The sequence below is a fragment of the Hyperolius riggenbachi genome, chromosome 9 (genome assembly GCF_040937935.1).
Source record: "Hyperolius riggenbachi isolate aHypRig1 chromosome 9, aHypRig1.pri, whole genome shotgun sequence".
Lineage (NCBI taxonomy): Eukaryota > Metazoa > Chordata > Amphibia > Anura > Hyperoliidae > Hyperolius > Hyperolius riggenbachi.
Window position 1 is genome coordinate 165,061,488 of NC_090654.1, and position 24,298 is coordinate 165,085,785.

General features: G+C 45.1%; 1 protein-coding gene across 12 annotated transcripts in view; it reads left to right on the forward strand.

Annotated features, from left to right (window-relative positions):
• The window catches only part of CACNA1D (calcium voltage-gated channel subunit alpha1 D), a 665,324-nt gene that overhangs the window by 530,900 nt on the left and 110,126 nt on the right, over positions 1-24,298 (forward strand). For all 12 annotated transcript variants that reach the window (XM_068253651.1, XM_068253660.1, XM_068253661.1 and 9 more), the window contains 3 exons: positions 16,035-16,126; positions 20,547-20,706; positions 22,345-22,472. In XM_068253651.1, coding sequence (XP_068109752.1) covers positions 16,035-16,126; positions 20,547-20,706; positions 22,345-22,472 — 380 coding nt within the window. The remainder of the gene's footprint in view (positions 1-16,034; positions 16,127-20,546; positions 20,707-22,344; positions 22,473-24,298) is intronic.

Genomic DNA, 24,298 nt, shown 5'->3' on the forward strand with positions numbered 1-24,298 from the left:
AGTGCTATAATTGTAGGAAAATGGGACAATACTAGTGTCTGGACATGATGATAGCAGTGAGATGGGATATGGCATTACCATGGCATTGCCATACTTGTGAGGGGAAATAACTACACTTGTTTCCTGTGCTGATTTGTCACTGCATTTTCATGTTTTTCAGCTTTGAAAGGGCTGTTAAGTACAGGGTGGGCCATTTATATGGATACATCTTAATAAAATTGGAATGGTTGGTGATATTAACTTCCTGTTTGTGGCACATTAGTATATGTTAGGGGGGGAACTTTTCAAGATGGGTGGTGACCATGGCGGACATTTTAAAGTTGGCCATTCCAACTTCAGTTTTTTTTCAATAGGAAGAGGGTCATGTGACACATCAAACGTATTGGTAATTTCACAAGAAAAACAATGATGTGCTTGGTTTTAACATAACTTTATTCTTTCGTGAGTTATTTACAAGTTTCTGACCACTTATAAAATGTGTTCAATGTGCTGCCCATTGTGTTGGATTGTCAATGCAACCCTCTTCACACACTGATAGCAACACCCCAGGAGAAATGCTAGCACAGGCTTCCAGTATCCGTAGTTTCAGGTGCTGCACATCTCATATCTTCACAGCATAGACAATTGCCTTCAGATGACCCCAAAGATAAAAGTCTAAGAGGGTCAGATCGGGAGACCTTGGGGGCCATTCAACTGGCCCACGACGACCAATCCACTTTCCAGGAAACTGTTCATCTAGGAATGCTCGGACCTGACTCCCATAATGTGGTGGTGCACCATCTTGCTGGAAAAACTCAGGGAACGTGCCAGCTTCAGTGCATGAAGAGGGAAACACATCATCATGTAGCAATGTCGCATATCCAGTGGCCTTGAGGTTTCCATTGATGAAGAATGACCCCACTATCTTTGTACCCCATATACCACACCATTGTTTTTTCAATAGGAAGAGGGTACGAGATACAAACTCCATGCAGACAGTGTTCTGGGTAAGATTTGATCCAGAGACCAGAGCACCACAACCCATTTATCCACCATGTATAATTATGAAGGATAATTTTTATATATGTTGTTTTCCATCTTTGTCTCTGCAAATACGTGTATGTTATATATAATAGTGCAGCTCAGTAAATAAGAATATCTTTAAGAAGTTAATTTGTTTCTTTAATTCAATTAAAAATTGAAAATCGTATATAATATAGATTTATTACACACGGGGCTTGATTCACACACTCATCACGGTTGTGCTAGCGTTTTGCACGCGCTATAACGCGCGTAACGGTTTTTGCATGCAATCGCGAATTTTCTTGCACAAATGCGATTTTTCACCCGAAAACGGTCATGTTTCACGCGAAAATGTGACGGTTTTCACATGAAAATGTGCGATTGTGCACAAAACCGTTATGCCCGTTATAGTACGCAAAACGCTGGTGCGACCATGATAAGAGTTATCACAGCTTTGTGAATCACGCCCACAGAGTGATATATTTCAGGTGTTTTTCATTTTGATGGTTATGGCCTACAGGCAAGAAAAACTCCATATTCAGTATCTCAAAAAAATATGATTAATGCATGAGACCAATAAAAAATGGTTTTCAATACAACAAGTTTGCCTTACTGAAAAGTATGTCCATTATGCACAATATTTGGTCGGGTGTATTTTGTATCACAGGGCTGGTTCTAGCCACTATAGGGGCCTGTGGAAAAAATAACTGGTGGGCCCAACCAAATCGCCCCCAGGTCCCCTGAGTCCGCTGCCAGGGCTAATCCAACCCCCCGTCACCCAATATCATCAGAGGCGCTCACACGCTTTATGGACCTGAACCAGTTTTATATGCTCCTGTACTGCCTGATGAAGCGGGACTGTTGACCGTGAAACGCGTTGCGATTTTATGGAGCTGTGAATAAATTGTATATTTTTTACTCTGCATTTGAGTATATGTCCACTACCAGAGGGAGGTAAGTCCACCTCGACTTCCCTCTTTTTATCATTTTTAGAACATTGTTTTACTCTGCTTGGCGCCTCTGTTCGTACATATTACAGCACGATTAAGTCCACCCCTGGTGGAGGGGTTCTTTCCCCATTTTCCTATCTACAGAGAGCGACTTTTATACCTGAGTGGGGTCAGGTACTAATACTCCCCACCTGCCTGTCAAGTGGTTACCTAATGGTATCCCGCCTTTGTGAGTATAAGAACCTTTGACATTATATTATATATTGAGCTTACCAGACAATATTGCACTATTGGGCTCTTGGTGTCCTCTGTTTTGTTTTTACAAATATCATCAGGTGTTCATCATATGTCCCCTAAAAAACATTTTTGGGGTTCTCATTATTTACCTCCTACTTTTCCTATACAGAGTAAACACACAGCATCCCTGCTCTCATGGGTCACCATAGCTGAAGGGGAAGAGGGGCACCTTGGGGGGCCCCCACAGGCTCGGGGGCCCTGAGGCAATTGCCGCTTTTGCCTCTATGCAAGCGCCAGCCCTCTTGCATGCATTTCAGTTTCAGTGCGGTGTAGCATGTAGAATTAGCCTATGAAACTGCTATGGTGTCATGGAAGCCCAGGATGCTTTGATAGCAGTATTCAGCTTGTCTGCATTTTTAGTCTGGTGTCTCTCATCTTCCTTTTGACAATACCCCACAGACTCTCTATGGAATTTCAGTCAGGTGAGTTTGCTGGCCAGTGATACCATGGTAATTAAACCAGGTATTGATGTATTTGGCAGTGTGGGCAGGTGCCAAATTAGGTCAGCATCTCCATGAAGCTTAGCAGCAGAGAAAAGCATTAGATGCACTAAAATGTCCTTATAGGTGGCTGCACTGACTTTAGACTTGACAAAACATAGGGGACAAACACCAGCAGGTGGCATGGCTTCCCAAATCATCACTGACTGTGGAAACTTCACACTAGACCTCATTCAACTTGTATTCTGTGCTTCTCCACTCTTCCTCCAGACTCTGGGACCTTGATTTTCAAATTAAATGCAAACTTTACTGAAAAGAGGGCTTTGGACCTCTGATCAACAGTCCAGTCTTTTTTCTACTTATCGCAGGTAAGACACTCTTCAGACTTTCTCTGGTTCAAGAGTGGCTTGACACAAGGAATGTGTCTTGACAAAAAGTACTGTAATCTTCTGAGATACTAAATTAGTTTTTCCCCCCTTGCCTGTAGGCCATAATCATCACTTGTAATATATTACTCGGTATGTATGTGTGTATTGAATCTATATTATATATGAGTTTCATTTTTTTAAATCGATTCACTGAAATAAATTAACCTTTCATTCATATTCTAATTTACTGAGATGCACTGGTGTGTGTGTGTGTGTGTGTGTGTGTGTGTTTGTGCGTACACACACACACACACACACACACACACACACACACACACACACACACACACACACACACACACACACACACACACACACAGAAAGAGCAGTAGACTTGCTGCAGTTGATCTATGTATAGAGAGAGGATAGTGAGTGACAAAAGAGTTCATAGGCAGCAGGTGCTGCATGCATAAAGCCGGAAGGCATGATTTGTTATTCATTATGTTCAAAACATGACCAGTAAAGCAAATCAATGGGATAATGTCTAAAATAACATGTAAAATGCGATAAGTCAACCATTCACAAGATACAGACTGAATATGTGCATACTAAAGTGGGTTATACTGAAACGAAAGCAAGGTTTGTCAAAAGGAGAATACATTCTCAGATGTGTGATAATAAACTCAAGCTGTGCTGGATTTAATACAAAAAAAAACACTATTGCTGTATTGTGGTTTGTAACTGCATTCAAATAGCTTTTAATGCACAAATCTCTCACAACCTTAACAGGACCCATGTGAGGGTGGTAAATCCAAACTAATTCATAGTATACCATTTCTAACTAAGGCAGTCCAGATGTGGTGATTGTGGCATCTTCAATGTCGTTGCTTACAGAACTCGGCAGAGTAATTAGTAAATCAGGCCCAGTATCTGCTTGCTTAGGGCTCTTTCACATCAGACAACACATGCAGGAGTCTCAGCCATGCTATCTCAGAAATATAAAAAAACAACACATATATAAGTAGATATATATACTTGCTTTACTTACATAACATATGTATTGCACTGTCCACGTTTTGATTTTAGTGATTTTTCTACAGTAAAAAAAAAGAAAATCCTTCTTAGCATTTCCCATTTTAAGTGTCTCAATTTTGAAGCCAATTCTGTTGTAATTTCCTCCCTTAGTCTCCTCTGCCTGATTTGCCCGCCCTTCACTATAGAAAGTGCATTGTCTCAGCATGAGAAATATTGGCCAATCAGAGAGGAACAGAGATGTGGGAGGGGAGAACAAGAGGGAAAGAGGCTTCAGCCAATCAGGCAGCATTAGTTAAGTCTGAAGGGAAGAACAGAAGCAAAAAAGGACAACCCAGCATGCCCTGCAACTTCCTTTTTGTGTTCCAAATTTTGTGTGTACCAAATAAGAGTCAGGTAAACGGAGTAATGATCATTTATCAACAAGAAAAGTAATAGAGATTTTAACTTTTGGATTGCCTGGTTAGCATCCTTATTACTTGTTTACCAGATAAAAATAAAGAATTGATTTTTGATTTTATGCCCGACAGTTACTCTTTAAAGAGACACTGAAGCGAAAAAAAAAATATGTTATTATGATTTTTATGTGTAATACAGCTAAGAAATAAAACATTAAGATCAGATACATCAGTCTAATTGTTTCCAGTACAGGAAGATTTAAGAAACTCCAGTTATCTCTATACTAAAAAGCAATTAAGCTCTACGACTTTCAAAGTCGTGGAGAGGGCTGTTTTCTGACTTTTATTATCTCAACTGTTAGTTAATTTTTAACTTTTCCTCTGCCAGAGGAGAGGTCATTAGTTCACAGACTGCTCTGAAAGAATCATTTTGAATGCTGAGTGTTGTGTAATCTGCACATATTAAAGAATGATGCAATGTTAGAAAAAACACTATATACCTGAAAATAAAAATATGAGAATATTTTCTTTGCTGCTAATCTTCTAGTAATTATTCATAGTACACAACCAATTCATTATATCATATATTTTTTTTCGCTTCAGTGTCTCTTTAACAGAATCCAGCGTTCTGTGCTTTTCGAATAAACTGCTTTGATAAGCATTAGACAACCTCTTGAAAATACCTTCAACTGTTTTCTTGGTTGGTTGATTGGTTGAAGACATTTAAGAAGCTGTTAATTGCAACGCTTCAGAACCATCCATGCGAACCAAGCCTAAAGCCCCCCCCCCCCCCCCCCCTTCTGTATATTTTTTTTAATCCTCTTTTAAAGTTGCTTGACATTGTTGCTAATATACAATACACAATGGTATACATATTATATCTGGGCTCCTGATTATCTTGATATATACTTTTCAGTAAAGGTGACCTTTATTATTACCATATATAATACAGACAGACAGACACAGAACATTGATATCGCGTTTTTCTCTGGGCGGACTCAAAGCGCCAAAAAGTCAAACTCCTCTCACATCTTGTAAATATTTTATTACATGTTTTTATGGGACAATACTGAAGATATGACACTATACAGGGAGCGCAGAATTATTAGGCAAGTGGTATTTTTGAGGAATAATTTTATTATTGGACAACAACCATGTTCTCAATGAACCCAAAAAACTCATTAATACCAAAGCAGAAAATGTTTGAAAGTAGTTTTTAGTTTGTTTTTAGTTTTAGCTATTTTAGGGGGATATCTGTGTGTGCAGGTGACTATTACTGTGCATAATTATTAGGCAACTTAACAAAAAACAAATATTTACCCATTTCAGTTATTTATTTTTACCAGTGAAACCAATATAACATCTCAACATTCACAAATATACATTTCTGACATTCAAAAACAAAACAAAAACAAATCAGTGACCAATATAGCCACCTTTCTTTGCAAGGACACTCAAAAGCCTGCCATCCATGGATTCTGTCAGTGTTTTGATCTGTTCACCATCAACATTGCGTGCAGCAGCAACCACAGCCTCCCAGACACTGTTCAGAGAGGTGTACTGTTTTCCCTCCTTGTAAATCTCACATTTTATGATGGACCACAGGCTCTCAATGGGGTTCAGATCAGGTGAACAAGGAGGCCATGTCATTAGTTTTTCTTCTTTTATACCCTTTCTTGCTAGCCACGCTGTGGAGTACTTGGATGCGTGTGATGGAGCATTGTCCTGCATGAAAATCCTGTTTTTCTTGAAGGATGCAGACTTCTTCCTGTACCACTGCTTGAAGAAGGTGTCTTCCAGAAGCTAGCAGTAGGACTGGGAGTTGAGCTTGACTCCATCCTCAACCCGAAAAGGCCCCACAAGCTCATCTTTGATGATACCAGCCCAAACCAGTACTCCACCTCCACCTTGATGGCGTCTGAGTCGGACTGGAGCTCTCTGCCCTTTACCAATCCAGCCACGGGCCCATCCATCTGGCCCATCAAGACTCACTCTCATTTCATCAGTCCATAAAACCTTAGAAAAATCAGTCTTGAGATATTTCTTGGCCCAGTCTTGACGTTTCAGCTTGTGTGTCTTGTTCAGTGGTGGTCGTCTTTCAGCCTTTCTTACCTTGGCCATGTCTCTTGAGTATTGCACACCTTGTGCTTTTGGGCACTCCAGTGATGTTGCAGCTCTGAAATATGGCCAAACTGGTGGCAAGTGGCATCTTGGCAGCTGCACGCTTGACTTTTCTCAGTTCATGGGCAGTTATTTTGCACCTTGGTTTTTTCCACACGCTTCTTGCGACCCTGTTGACTATTTTGAATGAAACGCTTGATTGTTCGATGATCACACTTCAGAAGCTTTGCAATTTTAAGAGTGCTGCATCCCTTTGCAAGATATCTCACTATTTTTGAGTTTTCAGAGCCTGTCAAGTCCTTCTTTTGACCCATGTTGCCAAAGGAAAGGAAGTTGCCTAATAATTATGCACACCTGATATAGAGTGTTGATGTCATTAGACCACACCCCTTCTCATTACAGAGATGCACATCACCTAATATGCTTAATTGGTAGTAGGCTTTCAAGCCTATACAGCTTGGAGTAAGACAACATGCATAAAGAGGATGATGTGGTCAAAATACTCATTTGCCTAATAATTCTGCACTCCCTGTAGGCTTGATTTAGCAAGCTGCGCTGCTAAAGCAGTGCAGCTTAATGTTATGAAGTGTGCGCTATGCACACCTTACATAGCAGAGCTCTCTGCCATGTAAGGAGTAGAGTTGGGCCGAACCTCCGATTTTCGGTTCGCGAACCGGGTTCGCGAACTTTCGCGAAAGGTTCGGTTCGCGTTAAAGTTCGCGAACCGCAATAGACTTCAATGGGGATGCGAACTTTGAAAAAAAAAATTAATTATGCTGGCCACAAAAGTGATGGAAAAGATGTTTCAAGGGGTCTAACACCTGGAGGGGGGGATGGCGGAGTGGGATACATGCCAAAAGTCCCCGGGAAAAATCTGGATTTGACGCAAAGCAGCGTTTTAAGGGCAGAAATCACATTGAATGTTAAATGACAGGCCTAAAGTGCTTTCAAACATCTTGCATGTGTATACATCAATCAGGTAGTGTAATTAAGGTACTGCTTCACACTGACGCACCAAACTCATCGTGTAACGCACCGCAAACAGCTGTTTGTGTAGTGACGGCCGTGCTGGACTGGTGCGCACCATGGCGAGAGTGCAGGTTTTGGTGGCTTTACAGCCCATATGGTCAGTCACCTGGCTGATGTAGCTGAATGACAGAACAGTGACTGTCCAGCTGATCAAATTTGGTCTGACCACAATGAGGCAACGACCTTATTATCGTGGGTGTGCCCCCCGAGACACTCATCTAGGCGCCGGTCATTGCTCCATTGTGATACGCAAGCCCCTTCACCACGGCAAGGTAATGATCACGAAGGGGAATGGGCGCATGTTCATGCCTTTTCTTTTGTTGTTGCAGCTGCCCGCAGTGCAGCCAGAAAAATTAGGCAGTCATGTACACGCACCCGAAAAATTATTACAGCGGCCGCTGCTAGCAGCGGCCTAAAAAATTCAGCAATCCGCCTGGAGTCCCGGACCCTGTTGGTGGTGGCGGAGAAGGTAGTGAAGCGGCCTGCAGGCAGACATGCTGTGTGGAGGGACTGGGAGCGACTTAGTCTTCTTGGGGCAGGCCAGGCAGCCAGTCACACGGCGTGCAGGCAGAGATGCTGTATGTGCGGGGACTGACTTAGTCTTGGGGCGGGCAGCAGCCCTCCGGGATCCATGCCTCATTCATTTTTATAAAGGTGAGGTACTTAACACTTTTGTGACTTAGGCGACTTCTCTTCTCTGTGACAATGCCTCCAGCTGCGCTGAAGGTCCTTTCTGAGAGGACGCTTGCGGCAGGGCAGGAGAGAAGTTGGATGGCAAATTGGGACAGCTCTGGCCACAGGTCAAGCCTGCGCACCCAGTAGTTCAAGGGTTCCTCATCGCTGTTCACAGCAGTGTCTACATCCACACTTAAGGCCAGGTAGTCGGCTACCTGCCGTTCCAGGCGTTGGTGGAGGGTGGATCCGGAAGGGCTACGGCGAGGCGTTGGACTAAAGAACGTCCGCATGTCCGACATCACCATGAGATCGCTGGAGCGTCCTGTCTTTGACTGCGTGGACACGGGAGGAGGATTAGTGGCAGTGGTACCTTGCTGGCGTTGTGCCGTCACATCACCCTTAAAGGCATTGTAAAGCATAGTTGACAGCTGGTTCTGCATGTGCTGCATCCTTTCCACCTTCCGGTGAGTTGGTAACAGGTCCGCCACTTTGTGCCTGTACCGAGGGTCTAGTAGTGTGGCCACCCAGTACAGCTCATTCCCCTTGAGGTTTTTTATACGGGGGTCCCTCAACAGGCAGGACAGCATAAAAGACGACATCTGCACAAAGTCGGATCCAGTACCCTCCATCTCCTCTTGCTCTTCCTCAGTGACGTCAGGTAAGTCAACCTCCTCCCCCCAGCCGCGAACAATACCACGGGAAGGTTGCGCAGCACAAGCCCCCTGCGACGCCTGCTGCGGTTGTTCTCCTGCCGCTGTCCCCTCCTCCTCCTCCTCCTCCCCCAAAGAAACACCTTGCTCATCATCCTCTGAGTCTGACTCATCTTCTGCACATGACCTCTCTTCTTCCTCCTCCTCCCCCCTCTGTGCTGCCGCAGGTGTTGAGGAAACAGCTGGGTCTGATGAAAATTGGTCCCATGCCTGTTCCTGCCGTAACGGTTCCTGGTCACGCTCATTCGCAGCTTCATCCGCCACTCTACGCACAGCACGCTCCAAGAAGTACGCGTAGGGAATTAAGTCGCTGATGGTGCCCTCACTGCGGCTCACCAGGTTGGTCACCTCCTCAAACGGCCGCATGAGCCTGCATGCATTTTTCATCATTGTCCAGTTGTCGGGCCAGAACATCCCCATCTTCCCAGACTGTTTCGTTCTACTCCAGTTGTAGAGGTACTGAGTGACGGCTTTCTTCTGTTCTAGCAGGCGGGAGAACATGAGGAGGGTCGAGTTCCAGCGAGTGGGGCTATCGCAAATGAGGCGTCTCACCGGCATGTTGTTTTTACGCTGAATTTCTGCAAATCGTGCCATGGCTGTGTAAGAGCGCCTCAAATGCCCACAGAACTTCCTGGCCTGCTTCAGGACATCCGCTAAGCCAGGGTACTTTGCCACAAATCTTTGAACCACCAGATTCATGACATGTGCCATGCAGGGTATGTGTGTCAGCTTCCCCATATGCAAAGCGGCAAGCAGATTGCTGCCGTTGTCGCACACCACGTTGCCTATCTCCAGGTGGTGCGGGGTCAGCCACTCATCCACCTGTTTCTTAAGAGCAGCCAGGAGAGCTGCTCCAGTGTGACTCTCCGCTTTGAGACAAGCCATGTCTAAGATGGCGTGACACCGTCGTACCTGGCATGCAGCATAGGCCCTGCGGAGCTGGGGCTGTGTAGCTGGAGAGGAGAACTGCCACTCAGCCAAGGAGGAGGAGGAGGACAGCGAAGAGCATGTAGCAGGAGGAGAGGAGGTGGCAGGAGGCCTGCCTGCAAGCCGTGGAGGTGTCACAATTTGGTCCGCCGCTTTCTGCTTGCCATCGTTCACCACCAGGTTCACCCAATGGGCTGTGTAGGTAATGTAGCGGCCCTGCCCGTGCTTGGCAGACCAGGCATCCGTGGTCAGGTGTACCCTTGACCCAACGCTCTTCGCAAGAGATGACACCACTTGCCTCTCAACTTCACGGTGCAGTTGGGGTATGGCCTTTCTGGAAAAATAAGTGCGGCCTGGCATCTTCCACTGCGGTGTTCCGATGGCCACAAATTTACGGAAGGCCTCAGAGTCCACCAGCCGGTATGGTAACAGCTGGCGAGCTAACAGTTCCGCCACGCCAGCTGTCAGACGCCGGGCAAGGGGGTGACTGGCCAAAAGTGGCTTCTTCCGCTCAAACATTTCCTTCACGGACACCTGACTGCTGCTGTGGGCAGAGGAGCAGGAACCGCTCAAGGGCAGAGGCGGAGTGGAGGAGGGTGCCTGTGAAGGTGCAAGGGAGAGAGCGGCATAAGCAGATGATGCACCTGAAGGAGGAAGAGGAGAAGGAGGGTGACTTTGCTTTTGTGTGCTGCTGCTGCTTTTGCTCAGGTGGCCATCCCATTGCTGTTTGTGCCTTTTCTGCAGGTGCCTTCGTAAGGCACTTGTCCCTACGTGAGTGTTGGCCTTTCCACGGCTCAATTTTTGTTGGCAGAGCGAACAGATGGCTTTGGTCCGATCTGAGGCACACACATTAAAAAATTTCCACACCGCTGAGCCACCCTGGGATGTGGGCACCTCAGCAGCTGATGCTGAAGGGCAAGTTGGCTGGCTGTACATAGGTGGCGAATCTGGCGATACATGGTGCCGGACTCTGCCACCAGCTGTTTCTGACGAAGAGCTGCCCCAGCTTCTTTCAGCAACTTCTATCCTCCTACTACTCTCTGACTCCCCCTCTGAACTGTCCCCCTCTTCATCTCCTCTATTGGGAACATACAGAGGATCCCTATCATCGTCATCATCGTAATCATCCTGCCCAGCTTCGCTTGCCTCAGAAAAATCCAAATGTGTAGGTCCTTCATCCTCCTTACACGTTACATCCATAGTGTTGTCGCGTAACGCAGACATATGAGCTGGTGAAAATTCATCTGGCTGTAACAATGGCTGTGCATCAGTGATTTCACCACCACTAAATAATTCTTGCGAAGTGTCAAATGCAGCGGAAGTGGTGCTAGTAGTAGCGCTGGTGGCTGAGCAAGATGAGGTGTTCTGTGTCGCTAAATACTCAACCACGTCCTGACAATCTTGGGAGGTGATGGGACGTGCCTTCTTCCGAGCACTGTACTGTGGGCCAGGTCCACACGAAATTACATTTACACGACCTCGCGCAGACCTGCCGGGTGGCCTTCCTCTGCCTCTGCCACTACCTCTTCCTCTTCCTCTACCTGTTTTGTCCATATCGGGTATGCACGGAGTGGTATATCACACTGCGTGCACTCACGTAGGTAGGTGGGTTCACTTAACTGCACAGGTATGCGCACTGATGCGGTGGGTTCACTGAACAGTACAGGTATACAGTGGCGGGTTCACTGAACACAACAGGTATGCAGTGGCGTGTTCACTAAACAGGTATACAGTGGCAGGTCCACTGAACAGAACAGGTATACAGTGGCAGGTCCACTGAACAGAACAGGTATACAGTGGCGGGTCCACTGAACAGAACAGGTATACAGTGGCGGGTTCACAGAACAGGTATGCAGTGGCAGGTTCACTGAACATAACAGGTATGCAGTGGCGTGTTCACTAAACAGGTATACAGTGGCAGGTCCACTGAACAGAACAGGTATACAGTGGCGGGTTCACAGAACAGGTATACAGTGGCGGGTCCACTGAACAGAACAGGTATACAGTGGCGGGTTCACAGAACAGGTATACAGTGGCGGGTCCACTGAACAGAACAGGTATACAGTGGCGGGTTCACAGAACAGGTATACAGTGGCGGGTCCACTGAACAGAACAGGTATACAGTGGCGGGTTCACAGAACAGGTATACAGTGGCAGGATCACTGAACAGGTATGCAGTGGCAGGATCACAGTACAGGTATGCAGTGGGCTGAGGGCTCACTGAACAGAACAGGTATGCTGTGGCAGGATCACTGAACAGCTATGCAGTGGCAGGATCACAGTACAGGTATGCAGTGGGCTGAGGGCTCACTGAACAGAACAGGTATGCTGTGGCAGGATCACTGAACAGCTATGCAGTGGCAGGATCACAGTACAGGTATGCAGTGGGCTGAGGGCTCACTGAACAGAACAGGTATGCTGTGGCAGGATCACTGAACAGGTATGCAGTGGCAGGATCACAGTACAGGTATGCAGTGGGCTGAGGGCTCACTGAACAGAACAGGTATGCTGTGGCAGGATCACTGAACAGGTATGCAGTGGCAGGATCACAGTACAGGTATGCAGTGGGCTGGGGGCTCACTGAACAGAACAGGTATGCTGTGGCAGGATCACTGAACAGCTATGCAGTGGCAGGATCACAGTACAGGTATGCAGTGGGCTGAGGGCTCACTGAACAGAACAGGTATGCTGTGGCAGGATCACTGAACAGGTATGCAGTGGCAGGATCACAGTACAGGTATGCAGTGGGCTGAGGGCTCACTGAACAGAACAGGTATGCTGTGGCAGGATCACTGAACAGCTATGCAGTGGCAGGATCACAGTACAGGTATGCAGTGGGCTGAGGGCTCACTGAACAGAACAGGTATGCTGTGGCAGGATCACTGAACAGCTATGCAGTGGCAGGATCACAGTACAGGTATGCAGTGGGCTGAGGGCTCACTGAACAGAACAGGTATGCAGCCAGGAAGAAGTTAAGCCTAACTAATCTTTCCCTGAGAGACAGTCTGCAGCAGCTCGCCCTACTCTGACTAATGCAGGCACACGAGTGGCCGTAATGGCCGCCGCTGCCTGCCTTATATAAGGGGGGGTGGGGCTCCAGGGGCTAGTGTAGCCTAATTGGCTACACTGGGCCTGCTGACTGTGATGTAGAGGGTCAAAGTTGACCCTCAGGTGCATTATGGGGCGAACCGAACTTCTTCCGCAAAAGGTTCGCGTGCGGTACCCGCACGCGAACCACCTAAGTTCGCGCGAACCCCGTTCGCCGGCGAACCGTTCGGCCCAACTCTAGTAAGGAGTATGCCTTCCTTAGTTACACGCATTGCTTCCTTAGCAATGCGCGTAACATTAACTGCGGGTGGCCCTGCTCGAGTGAATTGTCGCTACCACGAGACTGCAATCGCGGCCGCTACTTTATTAATTTACATAAAAATGTAAATAAACACTGTAGCGGCCACAAGTGAAGTATCGCGACCACTACTGTATTAATTTACATAACAATGTAAATGAACACAGTAGCGGCCCACGAGTGAAGTATCGCTGGATCGATAATACATTCAAGCAGGGCCACCCGCAGTTATTGTTATGTATGAAACTAAGGAAGAGAGTTCTGCTATGTAAGGCATGCGTAGCGCGCACTACACAACATTAAGTTGTCCTGCTGCAGCAGCGCAGCTTGATGAATAAAGCCCTTTGACACAATATACTGTATAGTAGTCAGTGTACATCTTGTGTAACAGTGTAAATTTGCTGTCCTATCAAAATAACTCAATACACAGCTATTAATGTCTAAACCGCTAATAACAAAAGTAAGTACATCCCTATTTATTATTTATTTATTTATTGTATTTATAAAGCGCCAACATATTACGCAGCGCTGGACAATAAATAAGGATACATACAATATTTAGGGGTGACATACAGCAAAATGACAATACCTGAATACAAGAAAGACCAGATCATGCAGCACAGTATGAGTACAAGGTAATGCTTAGTCACTGGAGGGGAGCATGGAGATTAGGCAAGTTAGGTTCATTCAGATGCATAGCATGGGTTCACAGTAATGGAGGTGCATGATCAGGTAGGACACAAAAGAAGGAGGACCCTGCCCAAAGGCTTACAATCTAGATGGAGAGGTAAGGACACGGAAGGTAGGGGACCAGAGTTCAGCTGTGGGTTTAGAGCACTTGTGAGGGGTAGTAGGCCAGAGTGAAAAGGTGAGTTTTGAGGGCTTTCTTGAAGATGTTGAAGGAGGGGGCTGCCCTGATGGGTGGTGGTAGGGAGTTCCATAGTGTTGGAGCAGCTCTTGAGAAGTCCTGGAGGCATGCATGGGACTGGGCGATGCGGGGGGCGGTTAGGCGAAGTTCATTGGAAAAGCGGAGTGAGCGGCTAGGTGTGTACCTCTGAGTAAGATCCCTAAGTGAAAAATGTCAAGATGGAGGAGTGAGAGAGGATTCCAGTGGTAACCTGTGAAGCTCTAGTGAACTCCATGTCCAAGAGTTAAAGGGACTCCGAGGAGTAACAAAAAACAAAATCGGAACTTACCTGGGGCTCTCTCCAGCCCACCGTAGGTCGGGAGGTCCCCCGGCGTCCTCCTGGTTCTTCTCTGGGTCCCTCCGCAGAAAACACGACCGGTGACACTGGGGCCGAGTGTTGGGCTGACACTTGCTGAACGGCCATGCTCGTCGTCATCACGCCAGCAGCTACGCATCATCACGCCGGCCGGCGTGACAGTACTGCGCATGCACGATTTAGAGTTAGAAAACCGCGCATGCGCAGTACTGTCATGACGGCCGCCGTGATGACGCGTAGCGGCTGGCTTGATGACGATGATCGTAGCCGCTCAGGAAGTGTCAGCACGACACTTGGCCCCGGTGTCGCCAGTCGTGTTTTCTGCGGAGGGAGCCAGAGAGGAGCCAGGAGGACGCCGGGGGACCTCCCGACCTACGGTGGGCTGGAAAAGGCCCCAGGTATGTTCCTATTTTGTTTTTTGTTACTCATCAGAGTCCCTTTAAGGCAACGTTGGAAAATAATGGTGTGTACACAAAATATTGACACTTTGCGGCACAATATTGACATGTACTCAATTTTTTGCCAGCGGCTTAGACATTAAGGGCTGTGTGTTGATTTATTTTGATGGAGCAGCAAAATTACACTAATTTACACTATACAATATACTCTGTTCTACAAGCTGTACACAAACTACCTTACATTTTATCAAAGTGTCATCTCTTCATTGTTGTCCCATGAAAAGATTTAATATTTACACAAAGGTTAGAGGCATAGGCAAACACAGGGGGAAATTACAGCTGCCCAGAATTCCCCCTCAGACCAGGGCCGGTGCAGTGTCTGGGGACAGGCACAAGTTGAGACAGCAAAATGTCTGCAGGCATCCTGCAGCTCACAGCACTATGCTATTGTCTGCACTTTCTTTCCTTGCTACAGTTGACTTTGGATGTAGCAGCTGCATGTGTACAGAGCATGGAGCAGCAGTGTGTGTACAGAGCATGGAGCAGCAGTGTGTGTACAGAGCATGGAGCAGCAGTGTGTGTACAGAGCATGGAGCAGCAGTGTGTGTACAGAGCATGGAGCAGCAGTGAGTGTACAGAGCATGGAGCAGCTCAGGGGAACTTAAAAGAGTCACATATGAGCACAGCCCTGTGCCCTGCTGTGTGAATTCTTCACTTTCCCCTTCATTACAGTTGTTGGCGGCCCTCATTATTATTTGTATTCAATTTGCTCCTGATCAATCCCATTGCCAATCAGGAGCAGATCGACATGTTGGAAATAATAGTCAGATCCTGTCAGTCGGACGGGAAATTGCATTGTGTATACCCAACGTGATGCCCTACCATATTATACTGTATGGTGGGGAGATCTTTCAGGAATACCCCCCTTGAAAATCCTGGGTTTGCCCCTGAGAGGTGTACTCACTTTTGTGAGATACTGTATTTCATGATATGCTGGGTTTTCGTTACTGTAGCAACGGCAGGCTTGTGAATATTATCACAAGCCAACAGAAGTATTTTTGTTTCAGGCTCCTTGGTTCTCTGCCTAATGGCTAACGATTTGTAATTGCATTTTGCAGGTTTTTGGTAAGGTTGCTATGAGGGATAACACTCAGATTAACAGGAACAACAATTTTCAGACCTTTCCACAGGCCGTGCTCCTTCTGTTCAGGTAATTATCACAGATCGTTATAATTTTTGTTTCTAATTTGCTATTTTAAAGAGACTCTGTACTAAAAAAAAGTGCCCCTGAGGGGTACTTACCACAGGAGGGGCAAGCCTCTGGCTCCTATCGCGGCTTCCCCCATCCTCTTCCGTCCCATGGTGGTCTCGCTCTGGCCCTCACACTGCACAGCCGATAAGTTGTCAGACTGTGCAATATTTACCTTTCCGGCTCCAGCGAGGGCGCTGTTGTGGCTCTCGGCTCGGAAATAGGTAGAAATAGCTGATCCCAGTCGGGTCCGCTCTACTGCGCAGGCGTCTTGCGCCTGTGCAGTAGAGCAGACCCCACTGGGATCGGCTATTTCCGTCTATTTCTGAGCAGAGAGCCGCAACTGCGCCTGCGCTGGAGCCGGGAAGGTAAATATTTACATGATCGCTGTTCGTGGACCTCTAGCGAGACCACTGGGGGACGGAAGAGAACGGCGGAGCCTCGATAGAGTGCAAAGGCTTCCCCCTCCCGAGGTGAGTACTCCCTTGGTCATTTTTTTTTTATACAGATTCTCTTTAAACAACATTAAAGTCACCCTTTAGTTAGATACTGCCCTGTTCAAGATGGTATCTGTATCTGCAATCAGTGTCACATATTATTATTAATTGGATGTATTTAGCGCCAACATTTTGCGCACGCTTTACATTAAATAAGGTTACAAACAATGATAATAGGGGTGACGGACAACACAGTACAGGCAATAAGCAGTAAGACACACAATGCCATGAACTGAAATAGTGGTTCAGTAGTAGGAGGATCCTGCTGAAGGCTTACAATCTAAAAAGATGAGGTGGTGACACGACAGGAGGGGAACTGCATTGAGAGATTCCATGATGGTCTGACTAGGCTGGGATGGTGTTCAGCAATCAAACTGAGGTTATAAAGCAGAGGAAGTTACCTTTGGTGTGTTGCATAATTGTGTTGAATTGCTGGTGAATTCTGGTTAATTTGATTGTTTCACCCTTAGAAAACGCTACCCTTTAAAAAGCGCACCCAGCTGACATGTCACCCAAAGTTGAGGACTTTTTTTTGTATAGACAGCAACCTGTGTGGCTTCAGCTATACTTCAGCATAGTGCAGTATTCCCGTTGTCTAGCTCCATGTAAAGAAACCATCCTTCTAGGTGCTGGAACTTGACCTGGATGTAGCTGTTTACCTCTGCCCCTCCTTGCCCACCTTGTGGTCTAACTCCCCACCTACCTTTACCTCACCAGCATAAATGGAGTGGGGGAGGTGAGGAGTGATGTCTTAATGTGATGTCACATCAGTAATGTTAACCCCACTGCAGGGTCACTTAAAAGCCAGTCTCCAAGAAAAAATAATTATTTTGTGGAAATAAATTAGAGCTTCTTTTGGATTTCTGCTGTTTGTATTCTCACTGAGAAGATTTTCCCTCACTTCCTTTGTCTTAGACCTCCATGAACATCCATAGCTTTGTTGTGAGCCCTAGTGAACACAGGGACAGTAAATAAGGGACAGCAATAAAAGCTTCCTAGGGGTTTCAAACTATGCTCCAAGTCAGAAGTGTCTGTGTAATTACCACATCCTGACAGTATAGATGGATTCACTGGCAGCAATACAACCCAAAAGAAGTTCTTTCCTGAAAGTGAGACAAAAGTATATTCTAGAGTTCAGTTTGAAGACAGTAAATTGCAAATCCGATATTTAATATGCTTTCTTCTTGACTCCATCACTAATAGTGTTTTACCTCTTATGGACCAGAATACTTTTCATGTTTCAGCCACCTTTTTGGTAACAAATCTACCATTACTTATAATACTAAATCTTATACACTCACTGAGCACTTTATTAGGAACACCAGTACAGCTGTTAATTCATGCAGTTATCTATTCTATCAGTTGTGAAAGTAGTGCAATGCATGAACTCATACAAATATAGGTAATAAGCTTCAGTTAATGACCACAACAAACATCAGATGGAGAGGGGGTTGATGTGATCTCATTAATTTTTACCTTGGTGTAAATTTTGGTGCCAGAAGAGCTGGATTCAGCATTTCTGTAAGCGCTGATCTTCTGGGATTCTCTCAAACAACAGTATCTAGTGTTTATTCAGGATAGTACAAAACATTTACTTCTAGCATGTGGCAGGTTTGTGGACAGTCATAGAAGTGCCCGGTCAAGGAGAGGAGTTTTGGCTTTCTGTCAGCTCTAAACTGTTGAAAAGCTGAGAGAAAGCCTAAGGTATCTGCTGCCAACTATTGTTTGCTCACCAACTATGGTGAGCAGACAATACCTTAGAATTTATAACGTGTTCATCTAATTTGGGGTCCAGTCCTCCCTGCCAAGAACAGTAAACTAAGGCTGTAGTGCACAGAGGCTTACCAAAACTGGACAATTAAAGTGAATGTTAACTGAAAAAAAAATCCCCATATACCTATGGCTAGGATAGGCTCAGTGTCCTATAGAGATTTCCCGTTCCTCTCCTTGTCCCCTCATTCCAGTAGCAGTATTTTTACTGCTCTCTGCCACCCGAGTACTCTGCTCCAGAGTCCCGAAGACCGGTGGCTCACGAATGCGCAGTACAGAGCCGCCCGTCTTCGGGAGCACTTGGGCTTCCAAAACCTCCCGTGGCAGCAGATTGGCACAACGGTGATGGCGCTGGAATAAGGGGACCGTGAGAGGAACGGAAAGGCTCTATAGGACTTCTTCAATTTACATTGAGGTAGAGAAGGAAGATGGCACTATATAATACTAAATAATAATAATCTGCTACAAGCTGCAATACAGTGCCGAGAGCACTCAATCATGAGGGGGACACACAGAGGCTAAAAAATTCCAACGCAACGTTTCATACACAACACAGACCGGTAAGCAAAGGAACCACAGTGCTTTGCTTATGCTCCCTCTCTCCACTACCTTTTAATACTTTTATAAATAAAATGATTTTTCAGGACTGAAGGTGTGTGAAATGCTGGTCTGTAATGTAGTGAAGGGGTCTGTATTTCCATAACATGTGTAGGGTAAGGTAGCAGGAAAAAGGGGCGCAGGGTGAGGGTGGACGAAAATCCATAGACTTTAATGAAATTATCCTTAAAGGGAAGGTTCAGGGGCTGCATAAAAAAAATAAAAATCCAAATCCACTTACCTGGGGCTTCCTCCAGCCCGTGGCAGGCAGGAGGTGCCCTCGGCGCCGCTCCGCAGGCTCCCGTTGGTCTCCGGTGGCGAGCCCGACCTGGCCAGGCCGGCTGCCAGGTCGGGCTTCTTCTGCGCTCCAAAGTGCGTGTCACTCGTGCGCGGTGACATCATTGGATGTCCTCCGGGCTGTACTGCGCAGGCTCAGCAGTTCTCAGCACCTCCTGCCTGCCACGGGCTGGAGGAAGCCCCAGGTAAGTGGATTTGGATTTTTTTTTTATGCATTCCCGGGACCTTCCCTTTAATGCGTCGAAAAAAAAAAAGGGCGCCACGATAAATATCGTTAACAACATTAGAACATTATAGTTTTTGTTTGTTGTTTATGTTATCGTTTTAGAAGCTTGCAAAGTTATAGTTTTTTGTCATATTATTTCGTTTATATGTACAGATTTTACGTTGTCAAAGATATTATCATTTTTATGTGTAAAAGGGTTTTTCTGCAGAGGGAGTGGTTAGGGTTAGGCACCACCAGGAGGAGTGATTAGGGTTAGGCACCACCCGGACGGCGGTTAGTTTTTGGCAACACCAGCGGGGGTGGTTAGGGTTAGGCACCACTGGGGGGGGTTAGGATAGGCACCACTAGGGGGGTGGTTAGGGTTAGGCACCACCGAGGGGTGGTGGTTAGGGTTAGGCGCCACCAGGGGAGTGGTTAGTTTTAGGCACCACCAGGGGAGGGTTCTGTGTAAGGGTAGGGTTGGGTTAAGCTGTATTTTTGAATTACGTAACCATATTTAACGTTAATATCTTTCTGTTATTATTTCTTGTCTGATTTTACAACGGCATTTATCGTTAACAAAGCTTGACAACTATGTTTATCATTATCAGATTTCGTTAATAACCGGCGCCATTTTGTTATCAAGCTGGGCCCTTTCTTCACGGCGCCCTTTTTCATGCACGCGTAGGTAGGAGCACAACAGCACTGAGCACGGAAATGTGGTTTATGGTTCAACAGGTGTATTGCAAATATACTGTAGTACACTATATTCTGATCATCTTATACTCTAGTTGGCTTATACTTGAGTATACATGGTACTTTTGGTAAAAATGTCTTCCACAATTATTTGATTTTCTAAGCATTTTGAAGGTATAATGAAGATAGTGTTTACAGAAGTGTTGATACAGTATTATATTTCTAGCTCCAACAAAGTATAGTGGATGGTGAAAAAGTGTTTGATCTACATGCACCTAAATATAAGAAAACAAATGTTTACCATCTCTCATGTAACAAGGTGTGCTACTGGTGAGGCCTGGCAGGACATCATGTTGGCGTGTCTACCAGGGAAGCGTTGTGACCCTGAATCAGACTACAACCCAGGAGAAGAGTACACGTGTGGCAGCAATTTTGCGATAGTCTATTTCATCACATTTTACATGCTGTGTGCATTTCTGGTAAGTGGGAAAATAAACATGAAAAGAATATACAGCAGAATTCAGTCAGTACCACTGAACAAAATTTTTCTCCCAGTTCAGTTAATTTCATTCAATTAGGCGCTGCCATAGTCTGCAATGTAAATATACGGCTATGGTGCACTGAGTGAATAAATTGTGCAGTGGTGTTCAGATATTATAGAGCTAAACTCCTGCTATTGGTGCAGGATGCTGATGGGTGTGCAAATTGTGCTGGGGTTCTGCTACTACATAGAGTTGAGAGTATTAGGAGGTTAGGGTTAACTTAACAATAGAAAGCAACTGCAATAGTGGCACACTAAGCCATTATTAGAATGTTGTTAAGAATATAAAGAAAAAAAAGCAGCAATCCTGGCACCCAAAATAAAATATCCCTGAAGCCAAAAAAATGTGTAGTGAATTAAGTCCATGCTGGGCTAAAGTACCTGCTACCGTAAAATACTATTCCACCTCCAAATAGTAGCAACTCATGAAGGGGGGGGGGGGGGGGGTGGTTCGTGAGGTAACATAATTAGGGCATGAACCATTGCTGGCTGCCGAATAACTTTTTTATCTTTTTTTAGCTAATTTGTGTGACGATCATCTGAAAGTCCCAGTGCCCAAATTAGAAATCAGCAGCCTCACATCTCGGCGCCTGTGTCAGTTTAGTGTTGCAGTCAGTACTCCATTGATTGGAATGAACAATCTGTGTGCTGACTCTGCTGAGATAAACAGTAGCAAGGACACAGCACAGAACCTCTTAAGTCTTTTGTGAACTGTTATAGAGGTCCAGGGGACTCTGTACTAGTTCACACTAAAATGCCAATGAAATTAGTATGATTTTTCATTGAATATAGGCCCATCTTTCCTTCCTTCTGTTGCCACTTGCCTTTTATGACTGTTGACTTTTTGATCTTCCATTAGTAATTCTGCATCATGAGATATAAACATATACAGTATTATGTGGCGCACAGTGGATAGTCACAAAGCAGGAAATATCATGATTCATCCATTGTAATGCAGCTGTGACAGGACAACACATATTATAGCAGCACAATGCAGTACAAAAAGCTTCTGTAATGGAACATATTTTTTTAAGCCTGTTGTTCTGGAATCAGTTTAAGTTTTTTAAATATGCATTTAAAGGATGACCGAGGTGACATTTGACATGATGAGATAGACATGTGTATGTACAGTGCCAAGCACACAAATAACTATGCTGTGTTCCTTTTTTTCTTTCTCTGCCTGAAAAAGTTAAACATTAGGTATGTAAGTGGCAATTCCTGTCTGTCAGGACTGGGTCAGACTACAGTGTGACCCTCACTAATAAGAAATTACAACTATAGCAGCATTTTCCTAGCAGAAAATGGCTTCTGAGAGCAGGAAGGAGATAAAAAGTCAATAGTTCATACATTTTTGCTCTGGCATATTTCAATGAATATGTCGTTGAGCAGAAACAATAGAACAGTAAAAACTTAAAAAGTAGATTTAAATATAAAATGTAACTGTGGAATATCTTAAAAAGTCATTTTAGGTGAAGGAGGATAGATACAATTGTTTATTTCATTATTTTATTTTCACCTTGGGTGTTCTCTAAGAGTAAAAGGTTTCCCTTTACTGACACCTGCTCTTTATTTATAGATTATTAATCTGTTTGTTGCCGTCATCATGGATAACTTTGACTACCTGACACGTGATTGGTCCATTCTGGGTCCTCATCACCTGGATGAATTTAAAAGGATATGGTCTGAATATGATCCGGAGGCCAAGTTAGTTTCATTCTATATCATATGTCTAGTTATTACGATGTACATAATAAGTGAAACAGACTAGCGCATATTTTATTATTACAGTGGACATTAGTACTTTGTGAGGTCTGTATGTTAAGTTACTGTATTGATTAATGAGGGATGTGTTGTCTTTAGAGGTGATCCAGGGACCTTCCAAGAAAGACGGGAAAAAAAACACAAAGACACCAAGAGCCCATTATGGTGTAGTATGTCAGGAAGTAGTTCTTACATAAAGATAAATGTATGAGTAACACTCACAAACATCAGTTGCAAGACTAGCAACCACAGTGTAAACGCCTGTGAGGAAATCCCAACCTTACTCGGGTTCTTTCCTCTTCAGGTGGGTCACACTCCGAGAAAAATTGTAACAGTTCAAAGAAACTGAAAGCAGACTACCCTCCCAGTATAACTAGGGGCTGTGTAACAACAACTAGGGAGAGGAGTCTCCCCGAGATGTGAGGGTTATGGCTGGGTGAAGTCAATAAATGTTTTAAGACAGCTTACCTCCAAAAAAAGGACAAAACCTAAATAAGGTAAGTAAAATGTATTATGAATTCAGACACTTCAGAGGTAACACTTTACATGGATCTTTGTCCACTAAATAAAGTTTCTGTAAGGAAACAATACAGGAGCTCCTTAACCTCTACCGAACAGTGGTGATTGAAATCTACGCCCTGTTTGTGGGCACTTATTCTTGCCAAGGCGTAGATTTCAATCACTGCTGCAGCGCACCTGCTCGCTTTGTTGTCATGCTGACAGCAGAGCTTCTGTATATCAGGCAGAAGCCAATTTCATTGGCTCCTGTTCCTATGATTGCTGTGAGCTAATCACAGCAATCATGTTGCTTAAAAGGGCACAGATGGCCCTGGTCTTAAAGGATACCCGAAGTGACATGTGACATGATGAGATAGACATGTGTATATACAGTTCCTAGAACACAAATAACTATGGTGTGTTTGTTTTTTTCTTTCTCTGTCTGAAAGAGTTAAATATCAGGCATGTAATTGGCTGACTCAGTCCTGACTCAGACAGAAAGTGACTACAGTGTGACCCTCACTGATAAGAAATTCTTATCAGTGAGGGTCACACTGTAGTCACTTCCTGTCTGTGTCAGGGCTGATATTTAACTTTTTCAGGCAGAGAAAGAAAAAAAGGAGCACAGCATAGTTACAGTATTTGTGTGCTAGGCACTGTACATACACATATTTATCTTACCATGTCACATGTCACTTCAGGTATCCTTTAAAGCAGCCAGTGCTGTCTGCTCTGCAATTGGTTAATAAAACGTAAACCATAAACAACAACCAACAAAGTAAAAAAAATATATAACAATTATTTGTCATCTAATAGAACAATTGGCATACAAATTCAATTAGTGACAATGTATAAAACATCAGGTGAGTATTAGGTGTATTTTAAATGTCTTTTCATACCCCTGTTTTAAATGTCTTTTCATACCTCTTTAGAGGTGATAGTTTTTTAGCTGTCCAGGTCTGTCACAGACCTGGGAAACCGAGCAGGGATGGTTAAAGAGAACCAGAGATGAGATAAAGTAAAGCTGTTATACATACCTGGGGCTTCCTCCAGCCCCATACGCACGGATCGCTCTCACGCCGCCATCCTCTGCTGCCTGTATCCGCCAGTACCGGGTCCCGTAGTTTCGGCCAGTCGGCGGCAGCAAGTGGCCAATTTTCCGCATCACAGGTTCTCCCTCCATACCCTTACGCGTGCGGCTCCATACTGTGCAGCCCCATGCGTAAGGGTATGGAGGGAGCCCCTGTGCATGTGGTCAATTGGCCGCGTCC